The following is a 25,564-nucleotide window of genomic DNA, read 5'->3' on the forward strand; positions in this document are numbered from 1 at the left end:
TTAATTCATTTTTATTGTCTTGCAATATTTAAACAGAAAAGTGCATAAGTGCATGCCTACAGCAGACACAATTGCTGTTTATGACGTTTAAAATTATGTGCTACTTGAAAAATGGAATTCTCTACACCACCTTGATAACTTGACCATAGGCCTCTAACCATGAAATCAGTACTTGTGCCAGTCCTATCAAGTCTGTCTTGTGTTGGGATTACAAATTACATCCCTTCATGGCAACTCCACTGTCAATATAGTAGTGCCAACATGTGACTTCCTGGCTGACCCACACAGTACAGCACAGGGATTTTCTGCTCTGAAATACCATTCCCAAGGCTGCTCATCAGAAACAATGTGTACTTCACACCTTGAAAAAGGATAATATGAATCAAAGCTGCTGCTTAATATTTCAACCAGGACCAGCAGACAGTCCACTAACGTGCAGCATCATCAACAAAACACAGAAGAGCATGACCAACAGAGACACTTCGTTCATAGTGTGCATCTGATACACAAAAAGATAAAAATAAAAATTGAAAGATATAACTTCTGATGACTGTGAATTAATCACAGAGTTAATATCCCAGGTGCCACACTGAAAAATATAAACTCACAGTCCTGGAAGCCATGTGACTGAAACATACATTTCCAGAATTATTTTTTGGCCATGTTCTCCTTCCTTTTTTTCAAAAGATTTCAAAGAATCAGAGAATTAAGCTCAGATGAAAAGCAATGACAGTAGGACAACGGTCACCATTTTTCTCTATAAGATACACACTTTCTTACAAAGACATGGAGATGTTTGGAAATCGCCAGGAATTTTGCCTGATGGGTGGATGGAACCCCTGCCTACTCCTGGAGAGAGGGCACGCCAAATGGAAGGTTGCAAGCAGGTCTGAGAGCAGAATACTGGCTCTGAAGTCTAGGCACAAACTGCCATACCACCATGACTTATGGTAGTCAGAAAGGATTTTATACCTCAGTTTTTGAGTCATTCTAGATTTCCTGCAGCCCCACAAAGTTTGTACAGTGTTAAGTACTGCAGTTAAATCCCCAGACCTCTGCTGCATCTTCATGGAAGGAGTTTTCCCATTCATTCCCTAGACACATGCATTCAGTTCTTCAGCTGCATGATGCAGCATGCAGCTCCCTGCCCAGAGATACTCCTACCCCATTCTTCTGCCTCAGCAGCAAAACAGGGCATGCCACAGCAGGTGGGTGACTCAGCCTGCAGTCATGGAATATATTTTGTCCTCCGAGTGCATTTGTGGTCTACAGAGCATCTTTATTCTTGCAGCACATTCTGGCCAGCAGCACAGAGTGTTCTGCTTAAAAATCAAATGACAAGTCTTCTAATTTCCAACATAAGAAAGAGAGCTGGACACCCAACATGCACCCCTTCTTTTTCTTATTTTTCACCCATCTTTTCCACTCAGAATTATCCTGAAGTCTAAATTATGTCCCCATCATGTTTGTTCATCATTTGCACTTGGGCTCAAAATTGTGAACAATAGATGTCAGTAGAATTGTGAACAGCACAGATGTCAGTAGAAACATAACGCAGCCTGGTGGGTCTTGTTACTGATGATGGGGAGGATATGTAAGGAGGAAAGAATGCAGCTCAGCCATCAAGCTGTGTAATCAAGGCTTGCTGCTATGCAAAGCAAATGTATTTGCAAAATTGTCTGTGGAACTCAGTAAGACAAAACAAATACAGGATGCCTTAGATGACTTTCTTGTTGCCATTTCCTACAGTGAACCTATCTGTATATTTCAATAGTGGAACTTTGATATTTCTAACACACAAGAATTTTTTATCATAAAAAATGTTCTTACCTTGCACTCAAACAGAACACAGTCCCCTGAGCTTGAATACACTGTTTCTCTTTGTCCTTCAAAGTAGGTTCTGCCTTCAAATATGCACACCGCTTCAGGAGAAAATAAAAAATATCACAAAGATTTTGTATTAGGACTCTGTTTATAGAACCTATGCACTTCTTGAGAGATAATGGCATTTTAGAATTTAAAAACTGATTCAGCTGCAAGAATATTCTAAAGCCACCTGCAGGAGTATGGATATCACAGGGAAAAAAAAAAAATCAGAGAAAAAAAAGATGAAAGAACCACAAAGGCGTGTATAAATAGAAGGTGAAGGATGGTGGAACTGCAGGTGAGGTACTCAGAGACTGGGAGGGAAAAAGGAATGCACCGCAGGTCACACAGGGAAGGTGTGGCTGCCTGCCTGGGCAAAAATGGAGCACAGAAAGGCAGCTGGGGCCAAGAGCAACGCAAAGGGGAGAACCGCGCTCAGCAGCCGTGTGAAAAGCTCAGAGGTGAAGAAGGGCTTGGAGATGTGAGAGCAGTGCAGGCAACATTAACAGATGACAGCTGTCCTCAGAAGGAATGCTGTCTGATGAAGGGCAATCACAGAAGCCACATATTTGCATTTTGCTATCACAGCCATCTGAAGTACCACCACAGATATTTCTAAGTTACATATTTGTAGCTTGATTATCACCATTATTTACCACTACTGCTAAAATATATTATATGAATTTTAGTGCACAGGAACAAACTTTCAGTGACAGTATTTTTTGTTTTTTTTTTTTTTAAGTAGTGTCAAACCATGAATGACAGGATGACCCAGATCAGTTGTTGGTTATGCCATGATCAGGTCTCATGTCACTCCTGCACCCTGACGATGCCACCATTACAGCATGTGCTGATGTGGCACATACCACATTGCTCACTGAAGTCCCCATTTGGTATTTAAAGGCTACATAAAATACCTGCAAAGCAAACCTCTTTGGATTTTTTAGAAGCATCTATTACTGCAATTACATTATGCAAAGTATAAAGGCTAAATAAGGTAAATACTAGATGGAGAAAACTCAATGTTTGCCTCTGCTGCTGCTGAGGACACAGTCAAGGAAGTACAATCATGAAATAACAGGAGTGGGTTACTGCTTTAAAGTTCTATATTACATGTTTGAATATAACTCACTAATCATTGACTTGCAGATGTAAATCAATTTTACTGCAATTCATTCACAGATAGATTTACCTATTCCATTTAACAAGATAACAATTTGAAGACAATTTTAAAATCTCTGATTGTGCAAGAGTTTCTATTGCCTGGCCCATGTTAAGTACCCTTACAGCTTTCCCTTTGTATTTTATTATTTTTTTCTTACTTGCAGCTCCCTGATTTTGTAAACTTCTTATTACATTGTGAGTGTATGACATGTCATGCCTTGAAACCAGTATTTAAAAAGAAGTGATAGGCATAGTGACAAAAACTTTGCATAATTTTCCCAAATTTCCAAATATGAGTTAAAATATCTTATAAAATATGAAGTATCTTGTGTGAAATAAGTATACGCAGCCCTTCCAAGGAGTAATATCACTATAAGCTCCAACATCCCAAATCTCATGAATGGCAATTTGCTGTTAGACTCAGTGAAGCTCCTTAACAAAGGGAGGAGTCCTAGAGCTAACACAAGGAGAAAGTGTGCATAGCATCCACAAAGAGGGATCACAGAGTGTTGAGAAAGTTCAATATACTACAGTGCTCTACTCAAGCTCCTCTAGAAAAAAAGTATGTGGAAAAAATCCACATAAATCTTTACTGGGGACTAACAGATCTTGAATCCAGACAGGAGAAGAAAATCATTCAGTCATATATGTCACTTCCTATATATTACTGGCCATGACACTAAACCCAAATACTCATATATTAAGCCCTTTCCCGTCACACACGTTTTGAGCTTCCAATAACTGCTACAAATGACAAGAAAAAAACAAATACAGCAATGCCTGAGGACCAGACAGTGATAATGGACTGACAGCATATCCTTATGCTTCAAACAGGCAGCCCATGCCTGCTCATAGGAAAGGCAAAAGACATCAAGATCATAGCTATTCTCTTGGAAGAAAACTCTCTCCTGAAACCAAAGTATCTTTAGTATATTAATATGACAACCTATACATCTTATGAAAAATAAATTAGTATCCATGCTACCTCACATCACAGTCCACTGAATCCAGTCACCTTATCAACATTGATAAACCTCTGGTTTGGTTCTCCAGAGAAACTTAATATCTAAGAACATAAGTAGAAAAACTACCAGAAGACATGCGGTCTTCTGCAAAATCAGAAAGATATTTCTTATTTTACCAACAACCCTTTGGAGTTTTTGAGCGTGAAATTATCTTAACACAGTGCTGCAGTACCACAAACATATGCTTAACAAAACACATCACTGGCTCAGTGTTTGACATCGTTTTAGTAATGATCTGTGTTTGCCAGTGCAATTGGTTGACCAATTTGGCGAGCACAGAGCAAGCGTGGAAAGATTTCTAGTAAAATAAAAGTGCTAAACTTCTTATCCACCACTTTTCTCTTCGGAGAGCAAGACCTACATCTCAAGCAGTGTGGAACAGCATGTTTTTTCTGCCTCATGCCAGCAGTTGACACAGCCAGTACACATCTCATGATGATGATGCTTCATGTCTTTATTTTCCTTCAGAAATAAAGATATTTCAACAACGTGAACATCTGGACTAGAACAGTGTAATTGGAAAGTCCAGAGAAGATTTAATTTCTGCCTGGCTAGATGCTTCCCAGAATACTGTGATTAGTTTGTGATTGGTATCTCTCTGGGGAAACATATCATGTTTCATCTTCCTAACTCCTTTCATCCGACAGATTGAGTCACAGTCAAGAAATTACCCAATGATTACTTGTTTCAGAACGTGATAGTTATTGCCTATGTAGGATTTCATCTACAGCTGAATTGCATAAACCATTTCTTCTTGCCATCAAGCTTCCACTTACTCCTACTATTCAAAACAAAATATGTATTATTCAAAGCACAGTTTTCTAAGAAGTTGAAACAGGAAGTCTACAAAGCATGGTAGGAAATTTGACTATTCTTGATCTATTTATATACATACGATGATACAATGATAAGCATTAGTACAGTGTCTAAAAACATTATTAGCAAAATCTGTTTATATTCCCATGATTAATTTATGCAAGTGAAGTAACAATAATACAGCTACTTCTAGTAATATTTAACACACTGTGATAGCATGGTACCTTCCTCATATACATTCAGTGAAAAGAATTCTGGCTGTTGTGTTCACCAACAGTTTGTCAAACCATCACTTTCACAACACTTTTTTCTTTCCTCTGGCCTCCAAATGACACTTTTCCTCTACATTTATGTGTCCTTAAAACATAAAATCCATGTCCCACCTAACACTTGTCTTCCATTCCCTGAGTTCACAGCACGTCACTTATATGATTTCTCACTTTCCTATGTATTGTCTTTGATATCTTGATTGTTTCTGATTTCCTCTGAGGAATGTCTGTACACTTCCCTTTGCTATCTAAGCTACTTTTGATTCAGACTGTCACCAAGTGAAAGCAGAAAGTTTGGAATATCGATTAACTCCTCAATCCACTACATTTTCTTATATTCACAATTGCCCAATGAGTAGCAGATATAACTGAGAGCTCTGTGAAATTTTTCAGTACTTATGAAAGCACAAATTAATTTTGGTAATTCCATTTTTCTACAGCTTTGTTCATACATGTTGCTAGGATGTCATGGGGGAAGAATATTAGGAAAAAAAATCTTATTAATTTAATTTTCTGACTTCCTCCTTGAAATCTCCACTGTTCAGAGATCAAGCTTGAGGCACTGTATAAAATACATTAATCCTACTTTGCAAGCTTACATGTGCACACAGCGTGGAACCTTTATTTGGCTTTATCTTAGAAACACAAAAATAATGGTCACCTGCCATGAATTTTTCTCTCTCAATTGTCATGCCATTATGAGACATGCTTTCACCCCATCTCAATATCTTTGCAGGGGGGTTCAGGCATTATTTCTTATTTGCTCACTCGCTGTTACTCCTCTGTTGCTGCAGTCAGTGAGATTTGAGATTTGCTTCATCTTATGTCATCCCCCTCAACAATTCAAAGTCCTTTCAGACTTCAAAAAGGAAATATACTGAGGCTTTTTTTCAGTCAGTCACTATTGAAAAGATATATTTACATGCTCAGCTTGCTCAGCTGAAAAAATAAATCTGACTTTAAATTTCCAAATTATAAGGAATCAATTCCTATCTGTATCTTATTTTTTGTGAGTCAGAAATGCTGAACATCTCTATTGCATTGAAAACACAAATTGGTTGTCCTACAGCATTTTTTCAGTCATGTAAGAGCATCTGTGATGCAAGCCACCTCCATTAACAGGCTGTTTAGTAACATGGGACAGATAATCTAAAATCAATTCTTTCATCTACCTCTCATCTTTTCTACATTTCCATTAATTGCTAGAAAGAAGTTATATAATTCATCTATCTCATATGTTCTTTGCAGTAAGTCTTCTGTGGAATTCATCAGAGCACCAGAACGAGGGCTACCTGAGGTATCCTGTAAGACCAAAAATCAATCTGAACACTGAAAGAACACATCAGAACATAACCAAAAATCCTGTTGATTCCAGTTCAGCTGAGGCAAACAGGCCTGACAGATAAGTAAAACTTATGGTAGACTGCAGAACAGGGAGTCTGGGTAAGAGCATGCAACCAATCAAACCAAGGGCACCACAGACAGCCGAAAGCAAATGTGTGGGTATCTCTATTTAAGTAAAGGTCAAAGATTCTGGGAGATGTATGAGTAAATCATCTAGGATTTTCCCTGGAATGGCATGAAAGAAGCCAACAAGAAACAACATGCTCACTTTCAATGAGTGAATAGATTTCTCCATAGCGAAATATTGTGTTATTAACATATAACCGTTCTAGTCTATGCAGCCAAGTATTCAAACCACAGATGAAACTGGAGACAGCTAATGTAACAGATTTTTTTACACTCATCAAATAAGCCTGCACTGAGTTCAGTTAACACTATTTTAAAGACAAATCAAAAATAAGAAATATACAAATATATATAGGCTGAGCTCAGACATTTTCAGACAAGTCAGAGAGATGTGTCCACTTCAATGCTTGGTTTTGGATGCTACAGTGAAAACAAAGATTCAGGACTTTCCTCTCAAGTGATTTAATGTCATAAGCCACGGCAGAATTTAAAAACTTTCAGATTTCCCTCATATAACTCTGGTGTTACTAATCAGATGATATATATGAAATAAGAGAAATATTTTGAAAAGAAAAATCCTGCATTTCTAAAAAATTACTTTTCAGCAATCGGGAAGATGCTTTACTTACTATTAACATCACACATGCCTTGGGTACTGTGAGTAACATTTTTTGATTTTAAGCTGTGGGATCAAACTTTAAGTGTTATAATCATACATTCTGAGAGAACAGCCAAAGTGTCCTCATATTTACTGACCAAAGTTATGCTTTCCTTTTTCCACTACTCGGCACTCACAATGCTGTCATTTTAACAGATAGTAATTAAGATATTCTGTCCACAGGAAAGAAAAAAACAGCAGATTGAACTATCCTGGTTCAAAGAAGAATTTTAATGAAGTCTCGTACTTCACTTAGACCATTTTTGAGAATGTGTCCATACACAAGGAAACTGGATACTGTTTGATGTTGGCTTCTCTTAAAAATGACATTTTTGCTACCCACAAAGCAACTTTAACTCGGTTAAACATGGCAGCCAAAATATTTATGCTGACAGACGCAGACAACTTTGGCTTTAGAGCAGTAGACCAGATTCTATTTGTTAAACACAGCTAGAATATTTTGGATTTTAAATATAGGATTTTAAAAACTTGGGCATGACTAATGCAATCAAAATGCCCACGTACTTGCCAAATTAACTCTGTTGGCCATCCGGTACTCAAATGACTTTCACAATGAAATGTCAAAAATAAAATCCAATGCCAAGACAAAAGTGTTAGAGGGTGTCAAGAAGCGAAACGCAATTAAAGTTCCTATTAATTATATTGTATGACTATTGTATTATGATTTCATTAAAGGTTTATGATTAGCACAGCAATCTGCAAGACCAAGAGAATTCCAGTGCAAACACTGAACGCCTGCTTAATTCTCTTTAAAGTAGGATTAGACATCTTCTGATGGACACCTTTGGACAGATATCCTTAAAAAGTAGTGACACACTTGTGTTTTAGTAGAGGTTCAAACATATTTTATTAAATCCTGATAGGTACTAATCACAGGGAAATTTCTGTTTCAGTTCCACCTTTCAGCTTCAGTTCAATCTTTCAGCTGGTATTGCTAGAGACTAACTGCAAGAGGTGCTTTTCAGAAGAAATGTACTTACAGAAAAAAGTGTAGAAAAAACAGACATCTCCCTAAAACGCCTTCTATTTCTTGATGTGCTTAAACTCACACATAGACCCATCAGAAAGCCTCAAGTTATAGGAATCCATATGCAAAATAAGGTCTGGTGAATTGATTAGAACCCTGCTGAGAATTTCTGCAAGCAGTAAGGGTTTGTGGAAGGTCAGCACATGTCTTAATCACTGTTTTAAGCTACCAGAGGCAAATAGGAATCATCAGCAACATTAATTATTAATTAGCATTTAACTATATTATAATTATTATTTATATTATTTATTATTAATAATGATAAATTTATTATTATATTATGTTAATTACATAAGCAGGCTGTGTTCTCCATTGCATGCTGTAAGCCCAGACCACCAGTGAGCAAGAGGGCAGCTATTCCTGCAACAGCACTTATGTGGGGTAACCATTACCTGGTTTCTCAGGTAATTCAAACAGAGGAGAAGGAATTATGCATTTTTTTTCACAGGGATGCTACTCATATTTTTACCCTGATTTACTATGAAAAAGTAGAGCGTGCCAATTATACATAACTTTTTGGACACATTTTTGTCCTTTACTGCAGAGATGGTTATTTTCTGCAGCCTTGAGGACACAAATGAAGTGAGCATACACAGTAAAAAGCAAGTTCCTCCAAAGGGCACTGTCCTCAGAGATTTTACAGTTTGTTTCACTTGACAGTGCTAAGAAAAAAAAGCCTGTGCAAACAGCAAAACTACAAAGTTCACCCAAAAATAGTAAATCTATTGAGGGTTGGACCAGATGAATTCTAAAGGCCCTTTCCAATTCAACCACTCTGTAATTCCATGAGAAGAACTTGAAAGTGACATTTCCATACACTCAAGTCACAAAGGCTACAAAAAACTTTTACTCCAGAAGTGTACATTTACTCCCAAATTTTTGGGGATTTGGATTAAAAGCTTGCCCCAAAATTATTTATGCACCCACAGACTTAACCCATATCTCAGTGACTGTCACAAATGCTACAAACATTCCCATTCCCATCTTGACTCTCCTTTGCCCAGACAACTTCCAGAAGCACTTCAGCTAGAAATTCTGCTCTGACTTTGCTGTACATGCCTCCCTGGAGAAGATGCAACATCCTGTGACCTGACATCATCTAGCTCTATTACCATTGTTCATTTTACTGTGTTTACTTTCCTCCCAGATCCTATCACTTTCACTTCCCCTGGAAATGGAAGCCCCTTGCTGAGTTGGGTATTACAGCAATAGTCACGTATGCCATGTCATTTGCACAATGACATGGGCCAGGCCAATGCATTTAGAAGTTCCCAGGAGTGGATTAGTGCACAGATGGTGCACCATATCAATAGCTGTTGCTAGATCTCAAGTCTTTTAAAGCACCTGTATAGGTGCATCCACATCCATGAAGGAATTGAGCAAGATTCCACACTTCTACCTCCTCTTTCATCCATTTTCATTCCTGCATAAGGAATCTGCCCATCCTCCCATCACTCTTCTTCGGCCTATCATCTTCCTCTCTCACTTGAACTGAAATGACAGGACTAGTTGGCATATTCGCAAACACTCCAGAGAATTCTACTTAGCATCAATTCAGCAAAAGGTTGTTAAAACAGACATCAAGGTAAACACTTTTTTTGAAATCTTGATTAAAGTCAGTTATGCAAATTGCCTTTCCAAATTTGTTATATACTCACTCTCAACATTCATTATCAAATAGCATATAATCAAAAACTAATCTAAAATTAAAATTAAAAAAAAGTTGCTACCAAGAGTTGGATTTTTTCAAAAGACAGTTTAAAATATATAAAAACCTATGCCTAACACTGTGCCTCTGTTTCTGAAGGCTGCTATTAGTTGCTGTTATCCACTTTGAATTCCCAAACAGTAGTGTATTTCATGTTGAAAATCAGTTCAATACTTGAAAAATGTAAAAGCAGTAAGAGTAGATGCCATCAGATTCTGCTTTGTCATCACTACTTTTTCCAGAGTGCACCTCTTGATTCTCTGACCTAATTACTGGAAAACAATACTCCGGAGTTCATAGGAGCTGATGATAGGGTTATTCCTCTTTAGTTTAAAAGGTACATCAATGAGTGAAAGCCTCAGAGCTGATGATTCTAACAAAAAAAAAAAAAAAAATTAATAGTAAGGCATATCATATTACCTTTCTATGGAAACTAAGAATCAGAATATATATATATTAAGAAAATGTTTAATTTTTTAGTAGCAATTTATCATCAGATCTGCAAAGAAAACACAGTTCTACAATTTCATTGGTGCGGAAAAGAAATAGGTTCATCTTTAAGAATAATTCATTGCATTATGAAGATTCTCAGAAATGAGTGAGATGGGTTGAATAACTTTAAGAGAACACACTTTATGAATTTTACAAAACCTGTTCTCAGTATTTTTAGTTTTTTCAAGTTCTTGAAAACTCAAGAGAAAAAAGACCAGCTTATATTAAATAATTCTTGAATTTGTTTTCAATATACAATCAGCAAATACATTGTTTTCATTGGCTGCAGAGATGCAGTACAGATGTTTATCAGAATTCAAAACAGTAGAATTAGGATGACCAAGCCACAACAGATAAGAAATTTGGGGTGGTACCCTGGTAAAAACAAGTACCATCTTTCCTATGGAGTAATCTGGTTTTGTTAGAGGAAATTTCCAGACACAGAAAATGAATTTGCCTCTCATTGCGTGTGATCACATAAACTCAGTATACGAAAAATACTTCAGTATTTCATAAGAAATGTGAGAAGCAATAATGCTGGCAAATCTTTATTCAAGATATAAGATAACATTATTACAATACTGAGTTAAATAGAAAATCAAGATAGCTTTTCCTTCCACTTCCTTCTAAGTTCTAATCATTATAGCAGCTAAATCAATGCGAGTAAGTATTTTGAGAGAAAGGAGAAAAGGAAAATTTTGCCCCCAAATGTTGAATAAACACAAGCAACCTGGTATGTGCATTTCCTGAACATACATTCACTTCCTTAGGATTATATCTAACATGCCTCAAAATCTGTCTACATACTGTATGTAGTATTTCACAAATCTGTCTTCAGAAGGGGTTAGACTCAAAACATGGAATTTTATTGGAAAGAATGAAGGATGGGGCTCTTGCTGCCTATCATCAGTAGACCACAGAAAAGAAGAATGACTGGGACTTGCTTTAAACATCAACTGGTAAATATACTGTTAAACAGCTTCCCAGATGAAGCTACTGCCAGATGAGTGTTGCAAGGTACATACAGACTAGTTTTCAGTGAACAACAGAAAACAAAGCAAGGATTTTTGTTTGTTCCCACTGTAAGAATCAACCTGTCACTTCCTCTGAGTTTTCTGGGAGCTCAAGATGTCACAGTGGAAATGGGGTCAAAATACAAGTGTGTGAAATGAGTGAATTGGCAAGGTCTTTTAACAGATACATGAAAATGAGGGTGTGATTCTTTTATTTCTTTCTATGTCCACTTTAAATATCTATTTTTAAAATGCATTTATTTATCCCTACATTTCATTAGAGCAACGCTGCAATAATATTACAAAAATGATTCAGTCCTTATGTGTTGATATCATACTGCCAACTCTATACATACAAAACCATGGAAGTTCATGGATAAGATTGAAGCATTTTGAAGTCATGTTCTGCTACTACTAAGCAGCATCTCTGAGAACATCCATTTGCAAGATTGTTTCCTATGCTATATTCAGAATTGATTTCCCATTTAGGTGCCTTGAGGACCTACTAAGCTTCTAGATGTAGCATGATGAAAACATCTACAAAACAAGCACCCTATTCACAAGACTTTTAAATTGGCCCAGAGAGAATGCTGATCTTCGGTGAACATGAATAGAATCTAATGAGAGGGCGTAAAGAAAATGAATGTGAATTTATAGCTCCTTGTAAAAGGAGTAGTGATACACAGGGAAACCAGTTTCTATTTCTTATCTGCAAAGTATTTGAAGCAATCACATACCAAAGGTACGTGTCTATTTTCCAGTTGAGTTCTAAACATTGTCTTTCTTACTTTTGGGATAGGAAAAACTTAATCTGATAATTCAACCCAAGTGTTTTCTGCCCCTAGTTTATTACATCAAACAAGGATATCACTGTAATATTCAAACACAATTGCAAATAAACACAGACTGGACACCAGAAATGAGCAAGATAAAAGTGCTGTTTTCCACTATGATTCCTTACGACAATGCAAAACACAAACAATAATATCTTCAAATTTTATTCATCTGCTGGGGAAAAATAAAAAAAAAAAAAGAAATCAATATATGGAATAATTTTGAGGGATTTAAAACAAACATCACTAATTAAGAATTCATGAAATCCAGGAAACCAATCAATACTGTGCTTGAAAAAAAAGTTTACTCAGCTTTTCACTGAGGGCTAGCAGAGTAGTATCAGAATTTTTGTTCACAAACAAAAAAATTCAGAAATTATTTCAATAAGTAGCAGGAAAAAAAACACTAGTCATCTACTCCATAAAAGAAAGGCTTTGACTGGCTAAGCTTCCTAAACAAAAGGGCAGATCTTTTTTTTTAAATGGAAACTGGTACAAAGAAAAAAAAAAAACCAACTCCAAAAATTAGTAATATGCTGGAAAAGATGCAAAACAATGATACAAGATGTGGAAATTATGAAATTACTGCAGATACAGTCCTGGGCACAATGTAGTGAAGAAAGCAACTTGCAGAAACTTTTCTGAAAGACAACCGCGATGTCTGTTTTGAAGGGCACAGATGAGGAAAGCATGAGAAAGGGCAATTACACCATGTCTGCCTTCATTTCAGTTTTGATGTTGTGTCTCACATGAGCAAAAGTTGCTATTATTTCAAGTGAAAAATATTTTCTACAAATGTAGAGAGTGACCGTTAACAGCCTGGAGATCTACAGACCGCAAATTCAGAAAACTGCAAGGAATGGCTGAGAAGCATAAAACAAGTGGTAGAAAGATAAATTCATTTTATCATATACATTTCCACTGGAAAATGTTTAGACTTTTGCATTCAGAAAGATTGAAAGCCACTGGTTTAAATTATTTTCATCATAAAGAGATAAATAACAGTAATGGTATAAAAGATTTTGTTAATTTCATTGAATCCATTTCATCCGTATTTTTACTGTCCTTTCCGTAGATTGCCAGGAAACCAAGATCACACTTTTGAGAATTTCAAGTTGGTTTATATTTTCAGTGTTTAATTTATTGTTTTTCAACTTCGATAACCTTCCCATTTTTTCATTTCACAGGACCTAAATACAATCCCATGGCTCCTAGCATTATCTTCTCTAGGCTGCCAAATTCCCACCTTGCTGACCCTTATGAACATGGTATATCTGTTAATAATAAGAGATATCTGATGCAAACTGATATTCGCAAAACTCCATAGGTCTCAACAGGTCCTGAATCCTTTTCTTTATTTTTTCCTGGAAGGATTCTGCTCTAGCCAACTCCATGAACTGTTCTGTATCTCCATCTTGCCATTTCTCTATGATCTTTTCCAACATTTGTAGTCTTGAGGTTTTCAACTAGAGTCAAAATCTCCTCTTTTTAGAACATTTTCCCATTAAGGATAATTTTTTACTAATACCACAGAAATTTGTAAAACCTATAGAGCAAAGCTCCAGGCAGAAACCAGAACATTAGTTACAAGCTGCTTATTTGGCAATGTGCTCTTCGTTATGGAACAAAACACAAAAATCCTAAAAAGAAACAGAAAATAAAAATCCAGTGATGCAGTGGCATTAGTTCATTTCTGGTGAGAGCAAACAAATTGAAATCAATGAAGAGCCACATGAATATCCACATGTCCCAGAATATTTTTTGTCATTATAAATAGAACCAGATTTTGTATTTAGCTATTTTATTGCCACCTGACTAAGCAAATTCTTTTGAAATCAACATTACTGATGCTGGGGTAGTGGCATACTAAAGACAGGAACACTGCCAATCTAGCCACTTCCAGCTGTCTGAAAGCCAAAATATTCATATGTAACATATGTTAATGTTTTATTTGCATTGGAAATAAAATAATAACATGCTGAAGAGTTTTTATATTTCGTGAACTTCCTGGTAAGAACATAATGAAAAAAGAAATGGAAAAGAGTAGGCTCTTTTCTCTGACAACCAACACAAAAATAGGTTACAAGCAGGGCTAAGGAGAACAGAGCATGGCCTACAGCAAAATTTGCAATATAAAAAATATTTTTAATTCTCCACTGTTAAAATTACCAATATTATGCTTCCAATTTCTTTACTGTTGAATGCTACATATGTAGTATAATGTACCTTAATGAATAAGGATATTCTTAAACATTTTCTTTTATGATTCCTTCCTCAGGCACACAGTAGGACCAAGATTGAGTTACTTTACCATTAACTGGAAATCTCCTCAAACAGTGATGCCTTGCCTCCAGATCTACAGTCTTCCAGTTGAGCTCTATAATACATGACATCCAGAATAGTCAAAAGGCAGCCAGACTAGGAGGGAGCTGCACTTTTATGCACAAAAAGTCTGACTGATAGGTAATGCACCAACTTCCTTAATTCTCCTCAGCTAGTGTAGAACAAGAAACTCAAAGGAGACTGGGAAGGAGGAAAGTAAAGCACTCCTAAAAGTCCAATATTTGCAAGTATTTTAGTTTATGCAGTACAACAGTCACACTGGAAGAGGGCTTCCTGCTCAGAGGGAAACTGCTACAGAAAAAAAAAATTACAGTGATGTAGGCATACTGTCCAGCTTACAAAATCTGTCCCCAAAAGTCCATAACAACTCTGGCACTGGAGCAGATGTAAACCAAATATATTGCTGTAGTTTATGAGCAGTTTAAAAATTTCTGTAGCTTTACCATGACAGACATACCAGAGACTGAGCAGCTAGAGTCGAGGGTCCTGTCACACCGTTAGAGCTCGGTGCTCCCTACCAAGCCAAGAGGAGTTTTCCATTGTATTCAGCTGGCTTTGAGCTCAGCACAAGAAAGCACCCAAAGCATTCTTGGAATGTCTCAGTGTTAACCTTCCTGAGATGTTAACCTTCCTGGAGAAGAGAAGGCTCTGGAGAGATATGGAAGTATCATGACAGGGAATGAAGAGGGAGCCACTCTACTCTGTAGTGTACACTGACTGGACAAGAGGCAATGAGCACAAAGTAAAACCCAACTGGGCTCGTGGCCTACAAGCATTCTAGTCCAAGTGACCATGCTTGAGCCGGGGGTTTGAATGAATAATCTTAGAAGGTCGTTTCCAACCTCAGTCTCTGATATTCTGAGGTGCATAGGTCCAATACTATGAGCCATGCTAGGTACAGAGATAATATATGTATCAACTAGATTTTCACTATACCTTTGTAAATTTAAAATACCTTTATTGACCTACATGAATGCAAACACATTCTCCACTCAAAAATAATTTGTGCTATTTCTAAATAGATAAAAATACTACTTTCCTTCTGCAGAAATAGAGTTGATAAAGTAACAGAACTGTAAACAAGCAACATGGCATGATTCGTTCATGCAGTACAAGCTTGTATATGATGCATTTTATATGTCACTATAGTGTGATGCTATCGTAGTATGTGATTCAAAGACTGGAGAAAAAAGTTGATGCAAATCATTGCATAAAATAGAGGCTGAAGGGATAGTATTCTGCTAAATGCTTAATAACACTCAGAAGTTCTACATGCTGTCTAAAACAGGTTATAATAAATGTATGGTTCTAGGAAATAACCCAGTGCCAGCCATCTTCCAGGCTTTTTTTAGTACTATTCTGACAATAGTCTAAATTTTCTGTTTTTTCACATTTGAAAACATTCATCTCAGAATAACAGAATGTATGTTTTATTTGCACTTGTATCTTTAAAAAGCCACACAAATATTTGTAATCAAAAGGCAATTAATCCTTTGAATGAGCAAGACTTTCTTATCCTTCATATTCTAAAACATGCATTAAAAAAAAAAAAGAAAATAATCATTGCTTCACTACTAAAAAAAAGATTTGAGCTCACACATGCTGTTTTGAGTGAACCAGGAAAGTGCCTTCCCTTTTCTCCACTCTAAATACCTGTTCTGCCTCTCTGAGCCCTGGCTCCCCTGCAGCACTGACACACGTGCCATTCCCCAGTTGGCCTCATGCAGCTGGGCTCTGCTTTCCAGCCTGCCTGCTCTTCTGATTTACTGCAGGGATGAGACGGCCTGTTCAGTAGGCACAGATGTAATGTTAGAACACACGTGCTCGCTAATCCTGTCATTCAAACACTGAGCCACAGGCTCTTCTCTGTACCACATTAAATACAAGAGAAGCTCCTCTGGCACACAGGTGGTGGAGGTATAGGCTTGGAGCTGAGCTGCCACTGATATAAGACACCTAAAACAAGATGGTGCCATTCCTTCAGCCCACAAAAAGTGCCAGTATTGAGGAAAGATGAAACTTCTAGTGAGCAGCATAAGACCATAAGTCCATAAGACTTCAATCCACCTGAAAAAATGTTAATAAATTTGCAAAGAAGGTTGATCAGCATTCCTTAATTTTCTAGGTACAAGTTTTGCACCATCGCTGAGGGTCCATTGCTCTGTAAATGAGAAGCAGATGGGCTTTTACAACTCCTTCACTGTGTGTTATTAGGCCTGATGAGCTGGGGTTTGCAGAAGTGTATTGCTTTGGGGAAAAACCAGAGCATCGTGAAGAGAAAAAGGAGAAATGCCCTTAACTTCCATTATATAATTAAAATTTCTGTAAGCTAGCAAGAGAAATCAGTGCATCAGAAATGTATTTACATGATAAGAGCTACCTTCTCCATATTTGTGATTTAATCATTTTGTTTCAATACCCTTTCTGAGTCACAGAACCTTTCTAAATGAGCTCTTTCCAAGCTTACCAGCAACAAAAGTGGGAGGTGATCTGATACAGCTCTCTGCTTCTTACATCTGCTTAAAATATTTGTTAGAGTTCAGATTTTACTACAGTGCGCCACAAAATCACCTAATGTCCTGTTTCAGAAAAAAAAGAAAATGAGTATATGGAAAACCATAAGCCATAATTGCTTAGGTCTAAGCCTCCATAGAGATCTGTTGGGATAGATATAACTAAGTTGGGATTAGATCTCTAAGTTTCTGCAGTGTCACTGGGAGAAGGACGGTGATGAGAACAGAGCAAAAATGGCGATCAGTCTTTGCTGATGGGAATTATTACTGTGCCAGATAAAATTACAAAGATCTCTCTCTTCTAGCTGATGAAAATCAGCTAGTTTGTTAAAAATACACTGGCTCCATTTTAAAAATACATATATATCACAGCTATTGGAAGTGATGCCTTAGTGTTGATACACTAACCAATACGAAAGTCACCATAAAAGAATTTTCTGACCAAGTATCAATTGTCTCAGCTGCTAATACATTGGCAGTCCAGTCCTTTCGCAATTCACTTAAAGTAAATGAAATCGTCCTTGGACATTTTAAGTCAAGTCCAAGGTCTACAGTGATACTTCACAGGATCAGCAGGGGAGCTTAATCTTCCCTTTTTGTGTCAGTGCCTATAACCACACAATGCATTTTTTCTTTGCAGAGGAGAAAAGAATATAATGATCTCTTGCACGCACCTTCTAGATAAAATTAAAATTGCACTGAGAGTAGAAAAGAAAGCAGCCTCTGCTTTCTGGCTTCAAATAATTCTTCATAGGAAGCTCCCACTGATCTAAGATGTATGCTCTAGTAGTTTGACCAAATTTTGTGTTGAATAGCTTGTCTGTAGCTGAAACATAATCCAGCACATTGGCCAATTCATGTGCCTTGGAAGATCATAGCAGCTTCTATCCAATTAAGATTCACAGAAAATACAGTGGTAATTCAAATGCACTGTCATTCCTATTTACAGCAGCACTGACGTTCACACAGAACAGAACAGAACAGAACAAGTTGTCTGAGTGTTCTCAACCAAAGATAGAGAGCTGGGGTAGAAAATATGGGTTTGTTATTTTTGTTTTAAATACAGCACATTCCATTCCACTATGGCATAGTTGTTATTCATTGTTATAACTAATGCAAAGACTAAACTCACAGTTTTACTTATCTAAAAGTTTGGTATTTAACCTAATTGCCTTGCCTCCCTCACTAGTCCATGGAAAAAAGCACACACTTCTAGAAGGCAATTCATCCCATCTATTCCAGGCAACTCTGAACACCACATGCCCTCTGGATGCACCAGCCCCTTTCATTGGCTATCAAGAGAGCCTAACTGATGATGTCCATACTGGGCTAATAAATGAAACAAAGGAGGTAAATGAAAAAGTAGATAACAACCAACTTAAATACTACTTCATAATCCTTAATGCAGTTCAATTGTTAACACAGTTCATGGCAGCACTCTGGCCAGTACCAGCCAGCTCCCTTTGATGCAATGCCAGGCTACGCTTGGTGGTAGCACCTATCAGTGGTCATTCCCAATCAGCCACTTGGATGCAGATTTTCTGATGGTAGGGAAGGGCAAGAAACTATGGCCATGCAGGTGTGAGACACAAGTGCCACCTAGTCCCAGGGCCACAGGACTGTGACCTATTTTATTTACTAGTATATGTAAAGCCACTTCAGACTGCAATCCCAAATTCAACATCTAAAGCCATGCCGAATCCACTGTGAATTACTCAAAACAAAAGGCTGTGAAGCCTGCTTGCTTATCACTGTGAAAGTATTAAGCATAGTGTGTTTTTACTTTTTGTTCCAGCTGTCACAACAACACACCCCACTGTTCTCATTTTTGCTGGCTTTGTCAGCACATCTGCAGAAGAAAGAAAGAGGCACAACAACAAGGCTGCCACAGCTGCTGCTGCCTGGACAGTCTGACCCTCCCCAGCAGGCTTCACCTGGTATGAAGTATCACAAAGAACAGTAGGAAAATGCAGATAACCAAATCTGTCTCGTAACTAACACTAAACTCAGTGAAAGAATAGGGTATTGGGCATCATTTCTCGGTATTTACATTTCATTGTCCAATACTAAGGATAGTTGCTCCTTGAGCAGCAAATCCTAATTAGCTACTTTCCAAATTACAAGACATCTGTGTTCAGATTTCACCACGTAGGCAGATGCACCATCACCTGAAACTATTCTAAGAAATGAGAACAAAAGTTATTTTCAGAAACTATGCAAAAGCAAGCAGTCAGCTCTGACCCCCTGAGCCTTGGACAGTGTGAACTCTGATCACGAGCAGCTCACACTTTGAGCTGAAGTCATCAAGATGGCAGCATTCAGCTGCACACTCACATGAACACAAAGACTACTCAGAATTTTCACCACACTGTTCCAGAGAAAAAAATGAGAGTCCTACATCCACACTGCCTCTAACTTAAACTCTTCACAATCTTTCATTGGAATTTATCTATCTTGTCAACATGACTAAAATTTACACTCTCAGTCTTTTGGTCACCAGGAACTGGACAAATAAAATGTTGTGGAGTTTTTGTTTCTTTTCTTTTTCTTTCTTTAGGCACTTTATATAAATTAGATGAAAACAGGGACAATTTTTCAAGAGAAGTTTTTATGCTTTGACCTAACCATTTTTCTGGTAGCTTGTTAAGGGAGTTGTATGTGGCATGTTAGTTATCAATTGAATCACATGCTGACAAAACCAACAACACTGGAAACCAAAAAGCTTTTGATAACGTTACAAACATAAAAATGGCAATACTAGAGTTAAATTTACAATGTGCTGTACCAGAACTCTATCTCACTTGCAAGAAGCACTAATGCTTAAAGACAAGGTCAGTGTCCATATGTCCATTCACATTTCTTGACCTTTGTCAAGGCTCCCAGTAAAAATAACAACTTCTTAAGATGACTTGAGATGTGAGTGCTTCCCCATTAACATCTGAATAGAGAATTCCCTACTAAATTCACAGACAGAACATTACAAAAACAATACTTCAGCGGATCAGGTTTTCAAATACTTTCAATGTGGTCAAAGACTCAAACAGAAGCCTGAAGCATTTCTCATCACTGAATGATCAATTCCCTGAGCCAACCAGTATGCATGGAAATTCTGCGTAGTTGGTTAAAAAAAAAAAAAAAGTATTTGAATTTTCATTTCCCCTCAATTAGAATTAATCTACTTGAGTAAGTTAATAAGATTTCATAAAACGGGATGGTTTGTGTAACTTTGAACACAATTAAATATTAACAAACTCCTATGGGAGCAAGATCAATGGAGTACAAAACGTCTTCCTGAATTTTATCTTAAAATACAGCATTTTAACCAGTTAAATATATCTCTATGCCCTGCAAGAAGCTTTATACAGCAGTAGAAATGATGAAACGGCACAGAAAAATCTCAACATTAATATTATAAAGAAATGCTCCTCAAGCATCTCGTGCTTGATTTCAAAAACAGATTCTGCCAGAGTATAAAATAGCCATTGGATATGTGGCACATATCCATAATCAACATGAAATATTATATACAGTCCATCTAGACGTTGATTATCCTAAAAATCCCCTCCTCCGACCCTATTTGTAATAAAACCAAAATACTATAAACCAAAAGATAATCATCCATATCAAATGAAAACATTAAAATACCTCTATCCAGTTTCCTATTTAATGCTGTCTGACCTTTTAAAAAGAACCTTTCTAATGACTGGGTTTTTTTCTGATCTCAGGAGCCTGGTACAAGTTTTCTCTTCCCTTAGTTAAAGAACAGGAACCATAAATCTGAATCTCCATTTCTAGTACACAACATACAGTTGAAAGTACAGTCTTCTTGATATAGTGTTAGAAACACTGGTCTGAAGTAAAGCAAGACAATACTGGAATTGCTAGCAGTTTATTTTAAAGATCATACAGCAAAGCCGTGAAAAGTTTCTTAAATATATAATTTTTCTTTTTAAAGACATGTAAGAAATACCTGTTTTTAGGGAAAAAAAAAAAAAAAGACATAAATAAAATACCCACAATTGAAGATGAATATTTTCTGGTGATCAGTTTCCCAAAATATTTCAGGGAAGTCTAAATTCCTCTATTCCTTAACCCAAATATTTCATTCACTGCCCAGTTCTTTCAGTTATGTGTTTACATGAAAGTTCATTTTTCTTTGCAGATTACAAAATATTCATTAAAGAAAGCCCCTCCGTAAAACTTACATTGACATTCTTTGCAGCACTTGCCATCCACATATGCCAGGGCAGAATTAAGAGGACAGTCAGAGAGGGGGCAAATCAAAGCTTCACACTGCACAGTGCCATTCTAGAAGAATAAAAAGTGCTTAGCTGGTAGTTATATTTAGCAAAAAGAGAGATGCTCTCATACATAAGAACTTAAAATCTATTTTTAAATGCAATGAACTCTGACAAAAGGCCATTTTAGCACAGTTCTTTTAATAACAAGAACAGAAACAATAACTTCAGAATATCTTGCATACAATCTTTCAGACATGTATGATGTGTTCTTTGAAATTATAATGATCTAAGTTTTTTTTAAGAGGCAAACTTTTTTCAGGGTAAAACATTCTGCCAATCAGCAGCAAACTGACATATTAGTGTGAAATAGCAAGCTCACAGAACAATACTGAGCCTTCTGATTTTTACATAAAAGACAATACACTTCTAAAAGATAGTAATTTCATAGCTGCAAGAAAAACCAGAGACAAATATGCAATGCATTTAACACAAAAGTCAAAGCATTTCAGATGACTATATGCAAGATCTGACACCATGGGTTAAATCTTACCTTCAATGACAAATTCCTAAAATCAAAATTAGTATCACACCAGAAATGCAAAGATCAAAGAAATACTAAGCTTAAGACAAACCATTTAGCAAACTGTAGATAACAGAAAATCAATCAAAGTGCAGCAATAGTCTCTTCACAAGTTACCAATGGTCTTTGAATTAAGCATTTAATAAGTCCAAATTGAATTAATGAGTTTTAAATGACTGCACAAGAACAAAGATGCAATAGTTTGGTTCTTGAAAAGATACTTGCAATCTGTTCTGCAGTTCTGATACCCTTGGGAATCTCCCATTCACTTACATTCTTTCATGTTTGTGATATAGTGGAACATGCATATGACCCTTACATTTTGTTCTTTATTGCTTTTGGAGATGTAACCAAAGGGAACTAAAGGGAATCAGACGCAAGGAATCTATTTAAAAAATTGCTAAGAAAAACACTTGTTGATAGTAATAAAAAGCAGGTATTTATGCAGAGAAGCAGCTTGCAACTCAGCGCGTGGGAATCACAAGGCGCCTAACTATATTGCAAATGGTTTTAAGTTGAGGGAGGGGAGATTTAGGTTGAATGTCAGGGTAAGTTCTTTACAGAGAGAGTGGTGAGGTGCTGGAACAGGCTGCCCAGAGAGGTTGTGGATGCCCCATCCCTGGAGGTGTTCAAGGTCAGATTGGACAGGGCCCTGGGCAGCCTGGTCTAGTATTAAATGGGGAGGTTGGTGGCCCTGCATGTGGTATGATCATTGAGGTCCATTCCAACCCTGACCATTCTGTGATTCTGTGAAGAAGGAATGACTTTAAGTTGTGCCAGGGAAGATTCAGGTTGGGTATCAGGAAAAAATTGTTCTGAGAAAGAGTGGTCAGGTGCTAAACAGGCTGCCCAGGCAGGTGGTGGATTCAATATCCCTGCAGGTGTTCAAAAAATATTGAGATGCTGTACTAAGGGACACGGTTTAATGGGGAAATATTGGTGGTAGGTGGACAACTGGTCTAGATGATCTTGGAGGTCTTTTTCAACCTTTTTTTCTTGCATTTTGTTGTTACTAACTAGCACCCTAGCACATGTTTATAAACAAACATCCCTTACTCTTTTGCCCCCATAAAAATGTAATCAGAGAAAACACCAGAGTTTTTGCATCTCCTTTCAAAGTGTAGCCATACCATGCAAGTGCAGTTCTTACAACCATCTGTCCAGGATTCAAATTCTCTGTACGTCATGCCTTTCATTGTGCAGGTCCTTTCACAGTAGCACTGATCCAGCTTGTTCATCCTCTGCTCAGCTTGTGACAACTGTATTTACGGTTCACAAAAAGGTCGGAATTCATAAGTGGCTTCTACGTTAGCGTAAACATGATTGAAACTGTCCCTCTTATTGTCAAACATGCAGTCAAAGATAATAAAATGACAGTTGTCAAATACAAGGTGACTGAACCATAAATCATTCAGAGATGGATTCTAAGATGCAAGTCACAATCCATTTCATCTTCTGCTTACAACATTCGAGGCATCATGAAACAAAGTGAATAAACGACAATGTGTATGTCTCCAGATTCCTCATTTTTGTATGTGTGAACTGACCAAGAATCTCGCTGTACATAAATTATCTACAGATACTGGGTTACGTATGAAAAAGACCTGAATCTGAGCCGGGGTAAGACTGAATGTAACACTCAAAATCAACATGTTTATTAGCTAGGTAGCAGCATTTTCACAGATACCTAAAGACCTGACATTTAAAAACAGAAGACTAGTCTATATTTACTGGCATGCTTTTAGCATGATCTTTTGGGAGAAAAGAAAAAACAAAAAGAAAGAAAGAAGAAAAGAAAGAAGAAAGAAAGAAGAAAAACACTACTTAGGGTTCTCAGTTCCCTGTCTTGCATATATTTTTTCTGAGCACTCCCTTGTCAGCTCAGATTTAGGAAAGTCTTGGACCGATAAATCTTGCTGCAATAAGCACTATAAGCACAGTCACCTATTTCAGTCCAGTTTGTTGACTTGTTAGTCTGATAGATAGAGCTTGAATACTTATGAGCCATTTTCTAGTTTGAGGCTTGGACTCTGCTTGCCATTAAAAAATATAATTCTATTTTAAAAAAATTTTTTTCAAAAGAAAGCTCTCTGAAATGAGAATTTGTATGTATAAATAGTAGACACAGATATCTAAATGCAAATGTATATAAAAATGCAGAGATGTTCTGCACACACCCACATGCACAAATCAACCAAAAAGACAGCAACTAAATCCTTATGGTCCTCTATTCTTCCAGGCCACACCTCCCTGAAAACATTACCTTAGCTGACGTTTTGGCTAAAATGTCTTGCAGTTCCATAATTTTCTGCACAAGTCCATGGAAATCGTTACAAGTTGGGCATGCTGGAATAACAAGATACACATACTAGTAACAACATCTTATGTACAACAGGTTCGGTCATGTCAAAGCTGACAAGCAATATACTGAAAGTTAAAGTTTTAAGAAAGCTTGAGGTCAAAAAGTAAGCACAAAGCACACATTTCATTTTATGGTACAAGAATTAATAGACTTACTCCTATTAAGATCTGGGCATTGAGAAATAAATCCTTGAGGCATGACAAGTAATTGAACATCTTGCATTATGCCCTGTGTGCACATGGGGAAAAAAAAAAAAAAAAGAAAGGATGTATTATTTTTACCTGTCAAAACTACGTTTTTCATTCACCATGTAAAAGATTAAAGCCCACATAGAAAAACTTCCTGATAAAAACAGTATTTATGAATACATAGTTTCGTTCACCCAATGCAGAGATGCAGAAGAATAAAGAGAAAGTGAAATAGTTAGAAGCACATGTAAGGCGTACCAAATCATTTTTAAAGATTTTAAATATTAAATGTCAAGAAGTAACTATGTGGCAAGAGTTTGGTTGTTTTTAATTCATTGTTATTTTTAGATAGCCATTGCAGAAAAAGCTTGAAAGTGACATTTAAAAGTAATGTGAAAAGCAGCTGCAGCTATAGTTACTTTCAAACACTCTCTTAAATAAAATCCAAATTTTTTCACTAGGCTACAACTGTCAGATAGAAGGGCAGATGAAAGAAATCTGAGTCAGGAGAAACACACTCACACAAACCCTTTATGATTTTGACATGGGTCTTTTCATGAAGCATGCCCTGTGCCAAGGAACTACATATCGCTTACACAGCTGTGGAGTTGCACGTTGGCAAGAACGTGGGAAAACAGGAAGCTTAATATGAAATTGAAATATGCCATTTGGAAATGCTCCATCCAGAAGAGATCACACGCTTTTGGGCGGAATTTACATGCATCCTTAGTCATTAAGATATAATTAGCAGTCACTTTGCTGCTTTCCAAAAGCAAAGGCCAAATAGCCATGCTATCATGCACGCTCCGGATGTCACTTTCTTCCAGGATTCCCTCCCTGTATCTCTAAAACTCCTTCTTAGAAGGAAAAGCAAAATAATTTCAACCAGTCCCAGTGTGCTTCTGAAGTGAATGTTTCAAGACAATAAGAAAACAATATAAACTAAATGCAAAATGTCAAATTTCATCCATGTAC

The 25,564-nt window shown here is 36.9% G+C and overlaps 1 protein-coding gene across 1 annotated transcript in view; it reads right to left on the reverse strand.

Moving 5' to 3' along the window:
• The window catches only part of NELL2 (neural EGFL like 2), a 141,901-nt gene that overhangs the window by 78,700 nt on the left and 37,637 nt on the right, over positions 1 to 25,564 (reverse strand). Inside the window, exons 6-10 of the mRNA XM_042872902.1 lie at positions 24,557 to 24,629; positions 24,303 to 24,385; positions 23,170 to 23,298; positions 21,424 to 21,526; positions 1,831 to 1,922 (exon numbers count right to left, since the gene is read on the reverse strand). Coding sequence (XP_042728836.1) covers positions 1,831 to 1,922; positions 21,424 to 21,526; positions 23,170 to 23,298; positions 24,303 to 24,385; positions 24,557 to 24,629 — 480 coding nt within the window. The remainder of the gene's footprint in view (positions 1 to 1,830; positions 1,923 to 21,423; positions 21,527 to 23,169; positions 23,299 to 24,302; positions 24,386 to 24,556; positions 24,630 to 25,564) is intronic.

This window comes from Lagopus leucura, unplaced genomic scaffold, assembly GCF_019238085.1.
Source record: "Lagopus leucura isolate 7727_CA_CO unplaced genomic scaffold, USGS_WTPT01 Super-Scaffold_100008, whole genome shotgun sequence".
NCBI lineage: Eukaryota > Metazoa > Chordata > Aves > Galliformes > Phasianidae > Lagopus > Lagopus leucura.